The sequence below is a fragment of the Lagenorhynchus albirostris genome, chromosome 2, assembly GCF_949774975.1.
Source record: "Lagenorhynchus albirostris chromosome 2, mLagAlb1.1, whole genome shotgun sequence".
In the NCBI taxonomy this organism is placed as follows: Eukaryota; Metazoa; Chordata; class Mammalia; order Artiodactyla; family Delphinidae; genus Lagenorhynchus; species Lagenorhynchus albirostris.
Genome location: NC_083096.1, coordinates 138,453,299 through 138,472,932, shown reverse-complemented (window position 1 = coordinate 138,472,932; position 19,634 = coordinate 138,453,299). Strand labels below are relative to the sequence as shown.

Here is a 19,634-nt window from a genome sequence, read left to right as displayed (position 1 = left end):
GGTGAAATCTGCATATGCAAACTTAACGATTTTTTGGCATTTCCCATTCATCTTAGAACATTTTGGCTGAAAACAGATGAGTGCCCTGCTCCCATCCCAACACACACACACACACACACACACACACACACACACACACACACATCCTCACATGCACTCACACATTTAGTCACAGAGGCAGGGAATGATCCCAGTTGACTTAGCTTCTCTCTTGATTCTATCCTGTGACTCTCCTTCCATTCACTTGATTTTGCTTTCTTTGCCCCTGGAAATGATATTCATTCTCTGAGCTAAGGCATAATAAACAGAGAACTGGACTTGGAGCCAGAAGACCCAGGCCTTAGTTCTGATATAACGCTTAGTCGTTGTGTGACCAGACCAAAAACGATCTCAGGTTTTAAAGTTGGACAGATTATAAATCCCTGACTCTTGAGACTCACCGGCTGTGCGACTGCAGGCAAATTACTTAACTACTCTGAAACTCAGTATTCCCACCTCCAAAACAGCACTATTATTACTGTCTTGCAAGATCACTAAGAAGATTAAAAACATTAAAAAATGTTTTTTTTAAAAAACACAAAAAGTGGCAGGTACAAGGCCTAGTACCCTATGTCTCTAACTTCTGTTTTCCACCATAATCACTGTCTCTCTGACTCAGAATTCTCTTCAGAATAATTGTATTTATCTCACAAGATTATTCTGAGGATTAAATGAGAAAATATACCTGAAAATATTATGAAATTGTGAAGTATTTTTAGTCCTTTGCTCATTCACGCAATCAACCAATATTTCTTAGTAAAGATTCAGTGGTAAGTGATATGGGTGATAATAAAGAAGATTCAGACATAGAATTTACCCTCAAGAAACCTTCATTCTTGAGATATACCCCACCCCACTGGAAGAACATAATATGAGGCAAAATTCAAAAATGCTGGTAATGTATTTGTAAGGTTCAAGGATAACAAGGAGACACCCTCCAGATGAGGCCATCAGCCGAGGCTCCTTGACGGACCTGCTATTTGAGAAAACACTTGGCACAAGGGTAGTAGATAACGGATAAAGGTTGTTCGGGTCCAGCATGAACAAGATCACAGCAGTGAGAAAGTGTGCGGAAGGTAAGGGGAACCTAGACTACAGTATGGGGGATTATTGGAGGGTTGTGGCTGATAAGGTTGCAAAGATGGGTTGGGACCCATTTCTGGAGGAATTTGGACTTCTAATCTTTTTTTTTTTTTTTTTGCGGTACGCGGGCCTCTCATTGTTGTGGCCTCTCCCGCTGCGGAGCACAGGCTCCGGACGCGCAGGCTCAGCGGCCATGGCTCACGGGCCCAGCCGCTCCGCAGCATGTGGGATCTTCCCGGACCGGGGCACGAACCCGTGTCCCCTGCATCGGCAGGCGGACTCTCAACCACTGCGCCACCAGGGAAGCCCTTGGACTTCTAATCTTATAGAATATGGAGGATCCGTGGAACATCTTTGAGCAGGAGAGTGATATTTTCAGAGCCAGCTTTCCTGGCGATGAATCCAGCTGTAATGTACAGGGAGGTTTGGAGTGAGGACAAACAGAGGCTCCCTAGGAGTCCGTTAGGAGAGTTTCGGAGAGAGCCGAGGCCTTGAAATGGATCAAAGGGTGCGAATGAAGGCGGGAAGCTTGGAGGGAAAATATTACAGAGGAAAAATGATAGAATTTAAGGGATCAAGTTGTGGGTGTGGAGGGTAAGAGGGGTCCTGAGTGCCACTGAAGTCTTGGGTGAGGAGAAAAGGCATCAGAGAAATCTCAAGAAGGAACTGGTCTAAGGAGGAAGATAATATTGCCTATATGTAAGAAGAAAAATAATTGATCAGAATTCCAGGGGTCAGGGAAAGGCAGACCAGCCTTTTGGTGGTGTTTCCCAACCTTGGCACTATTGACGTTTGGAGCCAGAGAATTCCTTGTTTGGGGAGCTGTCCTGTGCATTGTAGGACATTTAGCACCCACTAGATGCCAGCAACACAACCCCCAAAGTTATGAGAACTTTGTGATAAATGTCCCAGGAAATTTTCAAATGTCCCCTGAGAGGCAAAATCATCCCCACTTGAGATCCCTGTTGTAGGGAGAAGTCTGCTCCCCATGAGAAACACTGTCGAAGTGCTGAAGAAAAACCTGAGTTACACTCCCCAGGGGGCCGATAGACCTGTGTCAGGAACTTGGACTTTGGATGGAACGAGGAGGGAGAAGGGAGGCGGCTAGGGACCTGGTGGAAAGAAGTGGGTTCCAGATGTGCCACCCTGAGCTGCCCCAAGGGTGTCCAGACATTAACACCCCCCCGTCACACCCACAATTCAATAAAAGCACTGTGAGTTACTGGATTACTTGTGGATAAAGGAAAAAGAACAGTTTTCCAAATGGGTCAGAAGGATTGTAAAACTGCAGCCAAGAGGACCCAGGAGTCAAAGAGAGGGAGGGAGGAGGAGACACACAGAAATCAGGGGCTGGAGGGGCCCCTGGAATGGGTGTTCACTTTTGTCAAATTTTACCTAAATCTCTGAAGAAATGGAGACAATAACAAATGAGTGCCTTATTTAAATCTCCATAATTAAACCGGGTACACATTCCTTACACAGGCAAGTTATTCGGTACATTTTTTTCCATAACTTTGAGATTAATAAGGATAGTACTGGCCAATCCTGCTAATGAGAGAATTTAAGTATTGCCAAGGACATCAAGATAGCTGTCCATTCCTGAGCAACTTAGTTAATTTTTCTGGACCTTCATTTCTTCAACTGCAAAATGAATTGAATCATTTTCATCTCATAGACTTGTGGTGAGGATTAAGTAAAATAAGACAAATGAAATGCCTGCCACATGTTCAATTATTATCTGTCTTTCGATCTATCCAACTCTCTTTAATTAATTTATGACTATGTCATAATTTATGACTATCAATTATGACTAAGAGAATGTATGTAGATATGGGTGTGGTTGTTATTACAATTCTAGAGGATGCTTCTGGAGATGTCCATTTAAGGCATGTGGTTCCCTGAAGACACAAATATGCTAGATGGTAATGATGCCCAATGTCTGGACGAGAAGTGGAACGTTCATTCAATTACCCCCATTTCTCGGGCTCCAGATGTTTGACAATACATTGGAGAACTTCCCCATGTAACTATTAGCATTTCCTATATTTTGCTGGCTGTTTACGGCAGAGCTGAAACACCAGTAGGAGCCTCGTTTCAGTCTTGCAAAACAAATTGATCTAACCTCAGAAGTTCCAAGAGCTACTCCAAAAGACCATGAATTCTGGAGCTATACCTTGGTTTGGCTTTTGCCTCGTTCTGAAAATACGATCCCTTTGCTTAGCTGAAATTGGTTAAATATCCTCCTTTCCTCAACCATATGGATATTTTGCTTTTCCAAAGGTCTGAAGGACAGTGGCCTTTGGTGTCTGGGATTTTAGGGCGTTTGGCTAATCAATACCCCGGTAAGTAATTAACCACATCTGAATGAGAATCAAGCGAGTTCCGTTCATTTCAAACATTAGGTAGATCTTATAGATCTCAGCCCGTAGATTCCTTTACTCCAACTCCCTGAAGAGTTTTATTCCTCTCTAGGTAATATAGGTGGTGGCTTCTGGATGAGATGTTTGCTGTTGCTTTTTTACTCTTGTCTTTGATGACTTGTCAGCCTGGGGTAGCCATACAGGAGAAGGTGAACTGGTGAGTTGGCCAAAAGTTTCTGCAAAATTTGCAATGAGGGGTTACTTGGTGGGGAACTGAGAGACTCTCATGTTTGCAACAGGCTGTTTTAGGATGGAATGTGACCTCTTTCCACATTATTACTAATTCAGTGAAGGAGTCCAGGCCAGTGACAAGAGCGTTCACCTGGTGTCAGAGGGACCTGTGCGCAAATCTCAGCTCCAAGACTTAGGAGCTGGGTGATCTGCAGTAAATCAGCTAATCGCTTTGTGCTTGCTTCCCGATCTGTAAAATGAGAATAATAATGCCTCTTCTATAAGAGTTAATGAACATGAAATAAAATCTTGGATATAAAGTACACTCAACTTAGTAAATAATAGTTCTCTTGAGTTATACTGGACAATTAACCTCTGCTTATCCATTTGTGTGTAAGAATACCCATCTCATAGTGTTTTGGGAAGGATAAAATTAGGTAATGTATATAAAATTATCTTGGGAAAAGCAAGAGACTGTAAAGATGCTGAGTCATTTCATTCTAGAAAAGACTTAACCTTTTGCTATGGAATAACGAATAGAAGTGATATTTTCATATGTACATTGCATTTTACCCATTCCATTTCCTTGAATATCCCAAACTGGCTTCACGGTCTTTTTTTTTTTTTAAATCTTAACACTAAGTATTTTGTGGTGCTTACACAGCCTCTTATTTTGCCTTTGTGATAGCTTTAAAGAAGTCCCTCTCTCCGAAACATTGAAGATTTTAAGTAGAGTTATTTTATTCAAATTCTTGTTGGATGATTCAATTTTGAATCATTATTGCTTTTCAATGCTAGACTAGAGATTTCCTTTAAGTAACAGTTAAGAAGGGGGAAAGGCATTTTTCTAAGCAGTTAATTTGCAACTTGTATTTAAAGCGAATACAATTTTGAAAAATCAGAAAATTCATCTCTAATAATTAGAAGATAAAGGCAAGAGAACTGTGGCAAAGGAAATCTCTGCTGAGATACTCTTAATTATAAAAGCTTATCATCGTAATCCTTTTTGAAAATGAACAAAGAGTCTTGATGTTTGAACTTATCAAATAAGAAAGACCAGTGAAGAGGCAAATTTGAAGTCAGGGCAAAAGAGGACCAATCAAATACGTTACAAAGTGCTGAAGTAGGAAGTCACAAGGTCTTTTTGTCTAATGCCAGCGTGCCTGACCCTGGCTTTGCAAATGCTAAACTACATGGTGAAATAACTTTACTGGGTTCAGATTCTGGCCCTGGCATTTCCTATTTGTGTAATCTTAGGCAAGTTATTTAAGTTTTCTGGACTGTAAAGTGGGAGGCAAGTAAGAGGAAGAATTAAATGCATAAAAAGTATTTAGAACAATGCCTGGTACTTCGTAAGTTTTCAATGAAAGCTGTTGCCAGTAGTGGTGTGTGATTGCCATGGTCATTTTTGGGGTATTTTTCATCTCTCTGATGGTTGATAAAAACTAGAATAAATTTGTAATGTGCCTACACATTATTGATACAATGTATAAAATAGACAACTGATGGGAACATACTGTATAGCACAGGGAACTCTACCTAATGCACTGTGGTAACCTAAATGGGAGGGAAGCCCAAAAGGGTGGGGATACCTGTATGTATATGGCTGATTCATTTTGTTGTACAGTGGAAACTAAAACAACATTGTAAAGCAACCAGACTCCAATAAAAATTAATTTAAAAAACGAAAATAAAATTTAACAACGAAAAAAAAATTGCAATGTACCAGTTAGCATGGATCTTTTGGATTAGTCTCACTTCAAACTTAAAAAAAATTTAACAATGGCAAAATAACTAACAATTTTTCTCTCAAATAAAATATAAACACTAACACTGAAAACAGATGATATACATTTACATTTTTAATGGTATACATTTATTTTTATAAGCTCATATTTACCATTATTATAAAGTATATTGCCTGTGTGTTATTATACCATCACTATAAATTCTTAGAAAAGTATGGTTGTTTGAGAAAAGTATTTTAAGACAATGTTGATGAAAAGACGTTATATTCAGCCTCAAAAAGCAATGACTCTCTCTTATGTGTTTTATACAAATAATACATTTTAGCATGTGTGTTGCTTTAAAAAGTTAAAAAAATTTTCAATCCTTTTAATTTATTGAGATTTGTTTTATGACAAAGAATATATCTTAGTGAATATGTCACAGGCACTTCAAAGTGTGTATTCGTCTGTTGTGTGTAGTTCTAAGTCATTAAGTTGGTTATTAATGCTGCTCAAGTTTTCACCTCCTTGTCTATCAATTACTGAGGGAGGAATGTTGCATCCCCAAGTGTATTTGTGGATTTGCCTATTTCTCCTTTCAGTTCTATCAGTTTTTGTTTCATGTATTTTGAAGCTCTGTTATTATCTGTTTATCTACTTGTCTTTCTATGTCTATCTATCTATCTATCTACATACAGATTTGTAGATGATCTGCCCCTTTATCATTATGAAAGGCTTTCATTATCCCTGGGTTTGCATGGTCAATCTTTTTTCCCAATATTTTATTTTAACCTATCTGACTCTTTATATTTTAAAGTATGCCTCATATAGATAGCATATAGATGGGTCTTACTTTATTATCTAGTTTAATAATCTCTGTCTTTTAATCATAGTATTTATACAACTTATATAAGATGTAATTACTGATATGCATGGGTTTGGGTTTGCCATCCTTCTATTTGTCCCATCTGTTCTTTGTTTCTGTTTTTCTCTTTTTTTAGGTCATCTTTTGCATTTCATATTTTTTCTAATTCCAAATAATTTGTTAGCAATTCTACTTTGTTTATTTATTTATTTTGGTTGTTACTCTAAGCTTGGCAACATTCATCATTAACTTATCACAGCCTACCTTCAAATGATATCATACCACTTCTGACACCATTTTTATTCTTCCTGAGTAACTTCTTTTGACCTTTCTTATAGTGCAGAATGAATTTTGGTGAGGGAGTTATCCATTTTTGTTAGTCTGAAGAACTCTTTATTTTGCCTTTATTTTGAAGGGTATCTTTGATGAATATAAAATTCTAAGTGGAAAGCTTCCTTTTTTCCTCCCACATCACTTTGCAGACATTAATATCATTCCATTATCTTCAGCTTGTATAATCTTTGAGGAGAGATCCACTTTGGTATGGACTCCTTTAATATTTTATCATTGATTTCTAGCAGTTTGATTATGATGTGCCTAGGTGTGCTTCTGTGGATTTATAGTTCTCATCAAATTTGGGGAAAAAAAATTTGCCACTATTAATTCAAACATGTTTTCTGCCACATACTTTCTCCTCTGCTTCTGATCGCAGGTATGCCCGACTCCCTGATATTATTCCACAGGTCACTGAGGCTCTGTTCTTTTTTTATTGTTTTTGGCAGTATTTTTTCTCTGTTTCATTTTGGATAGTTTCTATATCTTTAAGTTTACTGATCTTTTCTTTTGCAGTATTTAATCTGTTTCTTAGCCCATCCAATGGATCTTTCATTTTGGTTTTTATAATTTTTCAGCTTCAAAACTTTCATCTGGTACTTTTTTATATCTTTCACTTCTCATCATGTCCATGATTGCCCTTACTTTAATGTACTTAAAATAACTCAAAATCCTTGTTTGCTACTTCCATCACTTTTATTTCATAGGTCTTTAGAATTAGGAAGGACTTTGACATCTAATTTAATCCACTCATGTTACAGATAAGGAAATTGAGTCCCAGAAAGAGAAGGGGAATATTAAATAACAACCAGACCACTCCTCTAGGCATTTTATGAATATTGACCAATTTAAACCTCATTATGTCCCTCTAAGACTGTTGTAATCATTATCCCCTCCAGTTGAGAGCCAGAGAGGAAACAAAGCAATTTGATATGTCAGTCATCCAGTTTCCTAGTTGTACAGTCAGGCCTTCTAATCCCCAGATCAGTGTTATTACACCATTACTGCTACCCTCACCCACCAGAAAAAAAAAAATCTTTTCAAAACTGAGCACCCATTTTGATAAGCACTATTTACAACAGCCAGGACATGGAAGCAACCAAAATGTCCATCAATGGCTAGAGGAATGGCTAAAGGAATGGCTAAAGAAGATATGGTACATATATACAATGGACTATTACCCAGCCATAAAAAAGAATGGAATCATGCTATTTGCAGCAACATGGATGCAGCTAGAGATTATCATACTGAGTGAAGTAAGTCAGACAAAGGCAAATACCATATGATATCGCTTATATGTGGAATCCAAAAAAATGGTACAAATGAACTTATTTACAAAACAGAAATAGAGTCACAGATGTAGAAAACAAACTTATGGTTACCAGGTGGGTAAGGGGGAGGAGGGTAAATTGGGAGATTGGGGTTGACATATACACACTACTATATATAAAATAGATAACTAATAATGACCTACTGTATACCACAGGGAACTTACGCAATACTCTGTAATGACCTATATGGGAAAAGAATCTAAAAAAGAGTGGATATATGTATATGCATAACTGATTCACTTTACTGTATACCTGAAACTAACAAAACATTGTAAATCAACTATACTCCAATAAATTTGTTTTTTAAAAAAGCAAAACAAATATTTAATTTGGAATTAGGACACCCAACGGTTTTGTGGGGTTTTTTGTTGTTGTTGTTGTTGTTTGCGGTACGCGGGCCTCTCACTGTTGTGGCCTCTCCCGTTGCGGAGCACAGGCTCCGGTCTCGCAGGCCCAGCAGCCATGGCTCACGGGTCCAGCCGCTCCGCGGCATGTGGGATCTTCCCGGACCAGGGCACGAACCCATGTCCCCTGCATCGGCAGGCGGACTCTCAACCACTGCGCCACCAGGGAAGCCCCCCTAAAGGTTTTTATAACATTTCCAACCCAACATTTCCACTGATGAAGAATGAATAAAATACCTTAGGGGGGATTAAAGAAATATGAGTAAAGACCTCAAACGTAGAAGATAATCACAGGGATCTGTTTGCTTCTTTAAATAGGTCATACAGGCAGTGGATCCTAAGGAAATTTAAATCACTATCTTCTTCTGTATTTTATTGTTTCATGGGCATCAGAGTGTTCACCAAAGTAACCCAGGCCAGGGCCGTGCGAGTATTTTCTATAGCTGTCCAGATGACTGGAAATGAACATGAATTCAGGCTGCATGAAATTTCAGCTAATATAAACAATTAGAGTAGTGGATGTGACTGAGTGAGTCTCAGGACTATGGACACTTTTTTTTTCGGGGTAACTAATCTTTAGCTATACTTCAAGCAGCATTGGGTGTGGGCTTTGATGTGAGATCAAGCTGGGGTTAAATCCTGTCTTCACCACTTAGCGGCTATGGAACTTGGGTAAGTTACTTAAACTCTCTAAGGCTTAACTTTCTCATCTATAAAACAGAGACAATACATATTTCATAGAGTGCTTGTCAGGAGTTAAGACAGTTAATATAAAGCAATGAGCATAGAAACTGGAACATGGTAAGCTTTTAGAAAATTACTTTTATTACTCTATTTCCCCTTTGTCAGAAATCCTTCATAGTATTTCTTGGAATGTGTTTTTATTTTTTATTTTATTTTATTTTTTTGCGGTACGCGGGCCTCTCACTGCTATGGCCTATCCCGTTGCGGAGCACAGGCTCCGGACGCGCAGGCTCAGCGGCCACGGCTCACGGGCCCAGCCGCTCCGCGGCATATGGGATCTTCCCGGACCGGGGCACAAACACGTGTCCCCTGCATCGGCAGGCGGACTCTCAACCACTGCGCCACCAGGGAAGCCCCTTGAATTCTTGCTTTACCTCTTACTGTCTATATAACCTTAAGCACATTATTTCATCTTCCTCTGAATCTGTTTTACTTATCTATAAAATAGGTATAATAATTCCTACTCCACAGGGGTCTAGTAAAATTTAAATTATATAACATAAGATCAAATGAGATAATATATTCATACAAAAGTTTTTATTGAGTTCCCACTGTATGCCAGGTACTGTGCTCAGGGGACCGTGGTGATCAGCAGAGTCAAGACCCCTGCCTTGCAGAACTTGGAGTCTAAGGGTGGGAATAAAGTGTAGGAGGCTCTACATATGTGGCATTTGTTAGCATAGGGCAAGGCAAACCGTCTGGAGGACATGAGACTTAACTGAACTGGGAAGGTCTGACCGGATGGATGAGGTGTGATTATTCAGTGTGGAGGAAAGAGCATTATGCATATATTGCAGGAGAGCCTGGAACATGCTTAGAACCAGAAGTTCTGTGTGGAATTCTATGTGTACCTGGAACACAGTAGACACTTTTTTTTCATTTGTTCATTCATTCATTCATTCCTTTTGTTCATTCATTCAATACATGTTCCAGGTGTGCTACGTGATGAGCAAAACAGATAATGTCCTTACCCTCCTGGAATTTGCAGTGTAGTGATAGAATCAGTCAATAAACATGTAAACCAAACATTTCAGTAAAAATTGTGATAAATAGTATGAAGGAAGCAAACAGGGTCCTTTGATAGAGGCTATCGAGCAATCTAAAAATAGGCAGGTTGGGGCGTTCTCTACGGATGCGGATTTAAGCTGAGATACGAAGGATGGTGAGGAGAAACCAAGTGAAGAGTAGGGAGAGTGGAGAGGTCAGCACATGCTAAGATCCCCCTGCAGGAAATGGCTCATCACATTTGAGGACCTGCAGGATGGGAGCAGCGTGAGACCAGGGGATCGAGTCCTGAGAGGATGTCAGAAAGGTGGGCAGGGGCCAGACCACAGAGGACCTTGGGCACCGTGGTGAGGAATTTTGATTTTAGTCTATGTGTAGTAAAACAAACAAACAAACAAACAAAAATAACTGGAGGATCTTATACAGGAGGGATATTATCTGATTTCTAATTTTAAAAAATCATCCTGGTGTCTGTGCAGAGAAGGGATTGGAGGAAATTGAAGTGGAATGTCTTGGACCATAGGAGGCCATAGCAATTATCTGGGTGAGAGATAACGGTGCCTTAAATTAGGACGGGGGCAGCTGAGGCAGGCACAAGGGAAGATATTTGAGATATATCTTGAAAGCAAAATTGACAGAAATTTCCAAAGGACTGGATATGGGGGTGAGGGCAAGGAAGGAATTAAAGACCACTGTCAGGTATCTGGCTTAAGCAGCTGTGTGTTAGGGTAGTTCCACTTACTGATGTGGATAAAATTGAGAGAGGAACAGTTAAAAGGAGAAAATTAAGAGTTTCGATTCAGAGCCATTAAGTTTGCCATGCCTGACAGGCACCTAGTGGAGATATAAAATGGGGCAGTTGGATAAACAAAACAGGATTTCTGACCAGTGGTCCAGGTTGAAGATCTAAATCTAGGAGGCATTAGCATAGGTGGTATGTGAAACCCAGGAAATGGATATCACCTCCTTAAGAGTGAGAAAAGCAAAAAAAGAAAGGCAAGACTATACCCTGAGGAATTCTAGTTTTCAGACACATCAAAGAGAACTGGCCACAGAGGTAGGAAGGGGGCAAGGAAGTGTGGTACTGAAGAAGTCCAAGCGAGGAAAGATTTCAAGAAGGAACAATGGTTAACAGAGGGCAATTAAGACCAAGCTGGAAAACTTTCCACTGGATTTAGCAACATGGAGGTCACTAGAGACTCAGCACTTTCAAGGTCAAATTTTAAATATGTTTCATGATGTCATTCCCATGTAACTGAATGGGAGTAGCTCCAGGTTATATAATTAGTGACAATCAGTCTTGAATATAAGCTGAGCCTATTTATTAGGATGACCCACTGGAAATAATCAGGGTCGGACCTTCTGACCTAGCCTGGGATGGGTAGCTAATTAATTATTTTGTGATCTAAATTGCTGAGGTGGCCACATTCTACAGTCAAGCATTTGACTCACAGGTTACATGTTCAAGTCTAGGTTTTAGGCCATTTGAGGCCTTTTGCCCAAAATGCCACCCTATCGAAAAAGGCAGATGGAAAGCATCTCACTAGTCCCCAGACCTCCACAGCACAGGCATTCAATATGTTTTTGATGAAGATGGAGTGGTTTGATGCGCATGTCTGGGGTTGAGAAGGTTAGAGAGAAGAAACTAACATGTATGTCAGGCTGATGCTTGGGGCTTTCCATGCTTTGCATATGTAATCTCACTCCATATTCAAAACAGTCTCACAAGTTGTTATTATCTCTGTTTTTTAGCTATAAATAGCAGAAACTGGATTTAAATGCATGTTTGGTAGACTCGAAAGCCCTTTCTGTTACATCAGTGCTTCTTCAACTGTGTTAAATAGTCTTACAGATATTACATGAAAGAAAAAAATGACCTATAGTCACAAATTGGGTAAATGCTCTGTTAAGTAAATTAAAATGCAGAACTTTTCAAAGCCTTAATGTGTTGGGCATTTTAAATCTCCAAGAGCAGTATGTTGTATACAATTTACCCAAATGTATTTGACCAGGTAACTTTACTTCTTTTCCTCCTCACCTCTGGTGCATATCTCAGGAACTAGTACTCCACAGAGCATACTTTGGGAACCCTGCACATAGCACTATATTCCCTTGTGGTGATTCTACAGATGAAAAACTTAATAGCCAGACAGTTAAAGAAACTTGCTCATAGTGGCACAGCAAGGTAGATGCCAGCTAAAGACTAGAATCAAAGACTCCTGAATCTTACTGCTCTACATTAACTCTCTCCCTACTTGAGTAAATTTTCAGTAGCTGGAAGATGCTTTCAAACTATTTGCCAAGATTTACTAGGCCACAGATTTATTAAATGTTCCTGAAGTAATTGAAAAATTGATGCGGTTCTTTTGGAAAGCCATTTGGCCGTATGTGTCATAAGCTTTGAAACCATTTGTATCCTTCAACCCAGCCATCCTATTCTACAGGAAGTATCTTCAGTAAGTAACTTAGAATACAGAAAAACTGGGTGCTCAGTACTCTAATTGTTTAATGTTAGTGGAATGGAACAATGTGCAGTCATCATAAAAAGTTTACATTTCTCTGATAATATTAAATGGAAAAATAAAGATATAAAAATGTAATAGTATGACCTCAACTATGTTATAAAAATTAAGAATGAAAGGAAATATAACAAAGTATTAATGGTGGTGGAATTTGGGGCAATTTTTTTCTTTTATAATCTTTTCGATGTTCTCTTTAGGAGAACGTATGACTTTTATAATCAACAAAAAATAAACTACCTTAAAAAATTCATTGGAACGATAAGAGAAGATGCCCATCATATTGATATTGGCTAAAAGGTTGGAGCCCTGTAATGACTTAATGAATGGTCCTTGTGTACCTTCTGTAGCCTTGCTTCAGTGATAGCATGACTGTGTGTTCCCCTGTCTAGACATCACGTCACAAAGCTTTTAAAACTACAGCAACACAGCGCTGCTCTAAGCTTTTGCTTCCATCTATTAACACTGTTTCCTTCCATTTTGACATCATAATGCAGTCTCTATGGGCTTACAATGATATTATCTTGACAATTCTACAGTGAGACGCAGAACTAACACTGGAGTCATTTTCTGCTCCCAAACCTCCTCCCTGTAACTTCTCTCCCACGTTTTAGTGATCAGAACTCTTGTTTTTCTCCGTGTTTCTATGCTTCACACTTTTATTATTAGGACAATCTATCAGAAAAATGACATATGGACCAAACCTTGAGCCATCTGAATGTCTAGACACCAGGATCATTTAATTAGATTCTAACTGGAAATTAGGTTCAAATAAATTTCTAAACAATGTCATTCTATTTCCCATACATTGGCTTCATTCCTTCTATCCCCTTTTTATCCTTTCTTCCTTCCTTCGTTCCTTCCTTCCTCCCTTCCTTCCTTCCCCCCTCTCCCTCCCTCACTTTCTCCCTCCTTTTCTCCCTTATTTTCTTTCCTCTCCTAAATATTTACTGACCACCTTCCTTGGGTCTGGCACCATGATAAGTGCCAGGAGTTCAGTAGCAAACATATGAACAGTACAAGTACCTGCTTCCATAGAGATTATGATCTGGTGGAGAAGGCAGAAATTATACAAACACTATAAGTATGAAAATTAAGTGTTGAGAAGAAGATGTGCAGAGACTGACAAATCATATGAAGGGAGATATCTATCAGTCTGGGTGTTGAGAAATGTTTTCCTAAGAAACCGATGTTTATGATGAGACTGAAAGATACCTAGGAGTCACCCAGGAGAAACGTAGTTGGATTCTTTCACGATTGGGTTTTACAGGTAGGTGTGATCGAGGGAACAGTGGGGTCCAGGAATTCAGGACATAATTAAAATTTTAAAATGATGGATCACGAAATCAAAACTGATTATAAAGGAAAATGAAGATAGGAGAGGTCTTATTGATAGAGAGAAAGCTTAGGTGTCAATGGAGGCCACAATGAGGTCCAAGAAAAGTGCATGGGAATCCTTAAGCATATAGATATAGAAGGAGATGAGGCTGTGGAGCCCCAGATAACTATTTGCAGGTGACTCATGAATTAGTGATTTGGAGGAGAAGCTGTTTCAGAGAGTAAGAAAGTCCAGGATGAAAACATGGAAGATAATAGAGTGAAGAAAAGGGTCATTGGAGAGGAAGAAAAGGAGCAACTGAGAGTGCAGAGCATTGGATGGTTCATTTATAGGGATGCTGAGGTCTCCCAGCATGATGAGAGGAACTGGAGTAGAGAGGAAGATGGTGAGCTGAGCACTGAAGTTTTTTTGAAGGGATAATAGGGCTGGCACTCTATACTAGCATCATTTTATAGATCAGATTTTCTCAAAGTGTGGTCTACAGACTCCAGGGAGTCCCCAAGATCTTTTCAGGGTGATGCCTGGGTGTTCAAAACAATTTTACAATAATACTAAGACATTATTCGCTCTTTTCACTGTGTTTATGTTTGCACTGACAGTGTAAAAGTAATGGTGGACCAGTCCCTCCCATCAGGAAACTTGCACAAGCCTCTTAGATAGCCTCATCCACCAGAGGGCAGACAGCAGAAGCAAGAACTCCAATCCTGCAGCCTGTAGAACAAAAGCCACATTCACAGAAAGATAGACAAGAAGAAAAGGCAGAGGGCTATGTACCAGATGAAGGAACAAGATAAAACCCCAGAAAACAACTAAATGAAGTGGAGACAGGCAACCTTCCAGGAAAAGAACTCAGAATAATGATAGTGAAGATGATCCAGGACCTTGGAAAATGAATGGAGGCAAAGATCGAGAAGATGCAAGAAATGTTTAACAAAGACCTAGAAGAATTAAAGTACAAACAAACAGAGATGAACAATACAATAACTGAAATGAAAACTACACTAGAAGGAAACAATAGCAGAATAACTGAGGCAGAAGAACAGATAAGTGACCTGGAAGACAGAATGGTGGAATTCACTGCCACAGAACAGAATAAAGAAAAAAGAATGAAAAGAAATGAAGACAGCCTAAGAGACCCCTGGGAAAACATTAAACGCAACAACATTCACGTTATAGGGGTCCCAGAAGAAGAAGAGAGAGAGAAAGGACCCGAGAAAATATTTGAAGAGATTATAGTCGAAAACTTCCCTAACACGGGAAAGGAAATAGCCACTCAAGTCCAGGAAGCGCAGTGAGTCCCGTAGACGATAAACCCAAGGAGAAACATGCCAAGACATATAGTAATCAAATTGGCAAAAATTAAAGACAAAAATTATTGAAAGCAGCAAGGGAAAACTGACAAATAACATACAAGGGAGCTCCCATAAGGTTAAGAGCTGATTTCTCAGCAGAAACTCTACAAGCCAGAAGGGAGTGGCATGATATACTTAAAGTGATGAAAGGGAAGAACCTACAACTAAGATTACTCTACCCAGCAAGGATCTCAGATTCGATGGAGAAATCAAAAGCCTTACAGACAAGCAAAAGCTAAGAGAATTCAGCACTACCAAACCAGCTCTACAACAAATGCTAAAGAAACTTCTCTAAGTGGGAAACACAAGAGAAGAAAAGGACCTAAAAAAAAAAAAAACCCAAAACAATTAAGAAAATGGTCATAGGAACAAACATATCGATAATTACCTTCAACGTGAATGGATTAAATGCTCCAACCAAAAGACACAGGCTTGCTGAATGGCTACAAAAACAAGACCCATATATATACTGTCTACAAGAGACCCACTTCAGACCTAGGGACACAACAGACTGAAAGTGAGGGGATGGAAAAAGATATTCCATGCAAATGGAAATCAAAAGAAAGCTGCAGCAGCAATACTCATATCAGATAAAATAGACTTTAAAATAAAGAATGTTACAAGAGACAAGGAAAGACACTATATAATGATCAAGGGATCAATCCAAGAAGAAGATATAACAATTATAAACATATATGCACCCAACATAGGAGCACCTCAATACATAAGGCAATTGCTAACAGCTATAAAAGAGGAAATCGACAGTAACACAATAATAGTCGGGGACTTTAACACCTCACTTACACCAATGGACAGATCATCCAAAATGAAAATAAATAAGGAAACAGAAGCTTTAAATGACACAATAGACCAGATAGATTTAACTGATAATTATAGGACATTCCATCCAAAAACAACAGATTACACATTCTTCTCAAGTGCACACAGAATATTCTCCAGGAGAGATCATATCTTGGGTCACAAATAAAGCCTCAGTAAATTTAAGAAAATTGAAATCATATCAAGCATCTTTTCTGACCACAATGCTATGAGATTAGAAATGAATTACAGGGAAAAAAATGTAAAAAACACAAACACATGGAGGCTAAACAATACGTTACTAAATAACCAAGACATCACTGAAGAAATCAAAGAGGAAATCAAAAAATACCTAGAGACAAATGACAATGAAAACACGATGCTCCAAAACCTATGGGATGCAGCAAAAGCAGTTCTAAGAGGGAAGTTTATAGCTATACAAGCCTACCTCAAGAAACAAGAAAAATCTCAAATAAACAATCTAACCTTACACCTAAAGGAACTAGAGAAAGAAGAACAAACAAAACCCAAAGTTAGTAGAAGGAAAGAAATCATAAAGATCAGAGCAGAAATAAATGAAATAGAAACAAAGGAAACAATAGCAAAGATCAATAAAACTAAAAGCTGGTTCTTTGAGAAGATAAACAAAATTGATAAACCATTAGCCAGACTCATCAAGAAAAAGAGGGAGAGAAGTCAAATCAATGAAATTAGAAATGAAAAAGGAGAAGTTACAACAGACACCATAGAAATACAAAGCATCCTAAGAGACTATTACAAGCAACTCTATGCCAATAAAATGGACAACCTGGAAGAAATGGACAAATTCTTAGAAAGGTACAACCTTCCAAGACTGAACCAGGAAGAAATAGAAAATATGAACAGACCAATTACAAGTAGTGAAATTGAAACTGTGATTAAAAATCTTCCAACAAACAAAAGTCCAGGACCAGATGGCTTCACAGGTGAATTCTATCAAACATTTACAGAACTAACACCTATCCTTCTCAAACTCTTCCAAAAAATTGCAGAGGAAGGAACACTCCCAAACTCATTCTACAAGGCCACCAGCACCCTGATACCAAAAGCAGACAAAGGTACTACAAAAAAAGAAAATTACAGACCAATATCACTGATGAATATAGATGCAAAATTCCTCATCAAAATACTAGCAAACAGAATCCAACAATACATTAAAAGGGTCATACACCATGATCAAGTGGGATTTATCCCAGGGATGCAAGGATTCTTCAATATATGCAAATCAATCAATGTGATACACCATATTAACAAACTGAAGAATAAAAACCATATGATCATGTCAATAGATGCAGAAAAAGCTTCTGACAAAATTCAACACCTATTTATGATAAAAACCCTCCAGAAAGTGGGCATAGAGGGAACCTACCTCAACATAATAAAGGCCATATATGACAAACCCACAGCAAATATCATTCTCAGTGGTGAAAAACTGAAAGCATTTCCTCTAAGATCAGGAACAAGACAAGGATGTCCACTCTCACCACTACTACTAAACATAGTTTTGGAAGTCCTAGCCATGGCAATCAGAGAAGGAAAAGAAATAAAAGGAATACAAATTGGAAAAGAAGAAGTAAAACTGTCACTGTTTGCAGATGACAGGATACTATACATAGAGAATCCTAAAGACGCCACCAGAAGACTACTAGTGCTAATCAATGAATACGGTAAAGCTGCAGGATACAAAATTAAGGCACAGAAATCTCTTGCATTAGTATACACTAATGATGAAAAATCTGAAAGAGAAATTAAGGAAACACTCCCATTTACCACTGCAACGAAAAGAATAAAATACCTAGGAATAAACCTACCTTGGGAGACAAAAGACCTGTATGCAGAAAACTATAAGACAGTGATGAAAGACATTAAAGATGATACGAACAGATGGAGAGATATACCATGTTCTTGGATTGGAATAATCAATATTGTAAAAATGACTATACTACTCAAAGCAATCTAAAGATTCAGTGCAATCCCTATGAAATTACCAATGGCATGTTTTACGGAACTAGAACAAAAAAATCTTAAAATTTGTATGGAGACACAAAAGACCCTTAATAGCTAAAGCAGTCTTGAGGGGAAAAAAACGGAGCTGGAGGAATCAGACTCCCTGACTTCAGACTATACTACAAAGCTACAGTAATCAAGACAGTATGGTACTGGCACAAAAACAGAAACATAGATCAATGGAACAAGATAGAAAGCCCAGAGATAAACCCACGCACATATGGTCAACTAATCTATGACAAAGGAGGCAAGGATATACAATGGAGAAAAGAAAGTCTCTTCAATAAGTGTTGCTGGGAAAAGTGGACAGTTACATGTAAAAGAATGAAACTAGAACACTCCCTAACACCATACAAAAAAATAAACTCAAAATGGGTTAGAGACCTAAATGTAAGACCGGACACTCTAAAACTCTTAGAGGAAAATATAGGAAGAACACTCTTTGACATAAATCACAGCAAGATCTTTTTTGATCCACCTCCTAATGGAAATAGAAACAAAAAAACACAAATGGGACCTAATGAAACTTCAAAGCTTTTGCACAGCAAAGGAAACCATAAACAAGACGAAAAGACATCCCTCAGAATGGGAGAAAATATTTGCAAACGAATCGACGGACAAAGGATTAGTCTCCTAAATATATAAACAGCTCATGCATCTCAATACTAAAAAAAGAAACAACCCAATTCAATAATGGGTAGAAGACCTAAATAGACATTTTCCAAAGAAGACATACAGATGGCCAAGAGGCACATGAAAAGCTGCTCAACATCATTAATTATTAGAGAAATGCAAATCAAAACTACAATGAGGTATCACCTCACACCAGTTAAAATGGGCATCATCAGAAAATCTACAAACAACAAATGCTGGAGAGGGTGTGGAGAAAAGGGAACCCTCTTGCACTGTTGGTGGGAATGTAAATTGATACAGCCACTCTGGAGAACAGTATGGAGGTTCCTTAAAAAACTAAAAATAGAATTAACATATGATCCAGCAATCCCACCACTGGGCATATACCCAGAGAAAACCATAATTCAAAAAGAAACATGCACCCCAATGTTCATTGCAGCACTATTTACAGTAGCTAGGTCATGGAAGCAACCTAAATGTCCATTGACAGATGAATGGATAAAGAAGCTGTGGTACATATATACAATGGAATATTACTCAGTCATAAAAAGGAACGAAATTGGGTCATTTGTTGAGACGTGGATGGATCTAGAGACTGTCATACAGAGTGAAGTAAGTCAAAAAGAGAAAAACAAATATCATATATTAATACATATATGTGGAACCTAGAAGATGGCACAGATGAACTGGTTTTCATGGCAGAAATAGAGACACAGATGTAGAGAACAAACGTATGGACACCAAGGGGGTAAAGCAGCGGGGGCAGGGGGTGGAGATGTGATGAATTGGGAGATTGGGATTGAC

General features: G+C 38.6%; 1 protein-coding gene across 1 annotated transcript in view; it reads left to right on the top strand.

The window, feature by feature from the left end:
• The first annotated feature begins 3,622 nt into the window (after positions 1-3,622).
• Positions 3,623-19,634, top strand: part of C8A (complement C8 alpha chain) — a 71,826-nt gene continuing 55,814 nt past the window's right edge. Inside the window, exon 1 of the mRNA XM_060142578.1 lies at positions 3,623-3,699. Within this exon, the coding sequence (XP_059998561.1) occupies positions 3,623-3,699 (77 nt within the window). The remainder of the gene's footprint in view (positions 3,700-19,634) is intronic.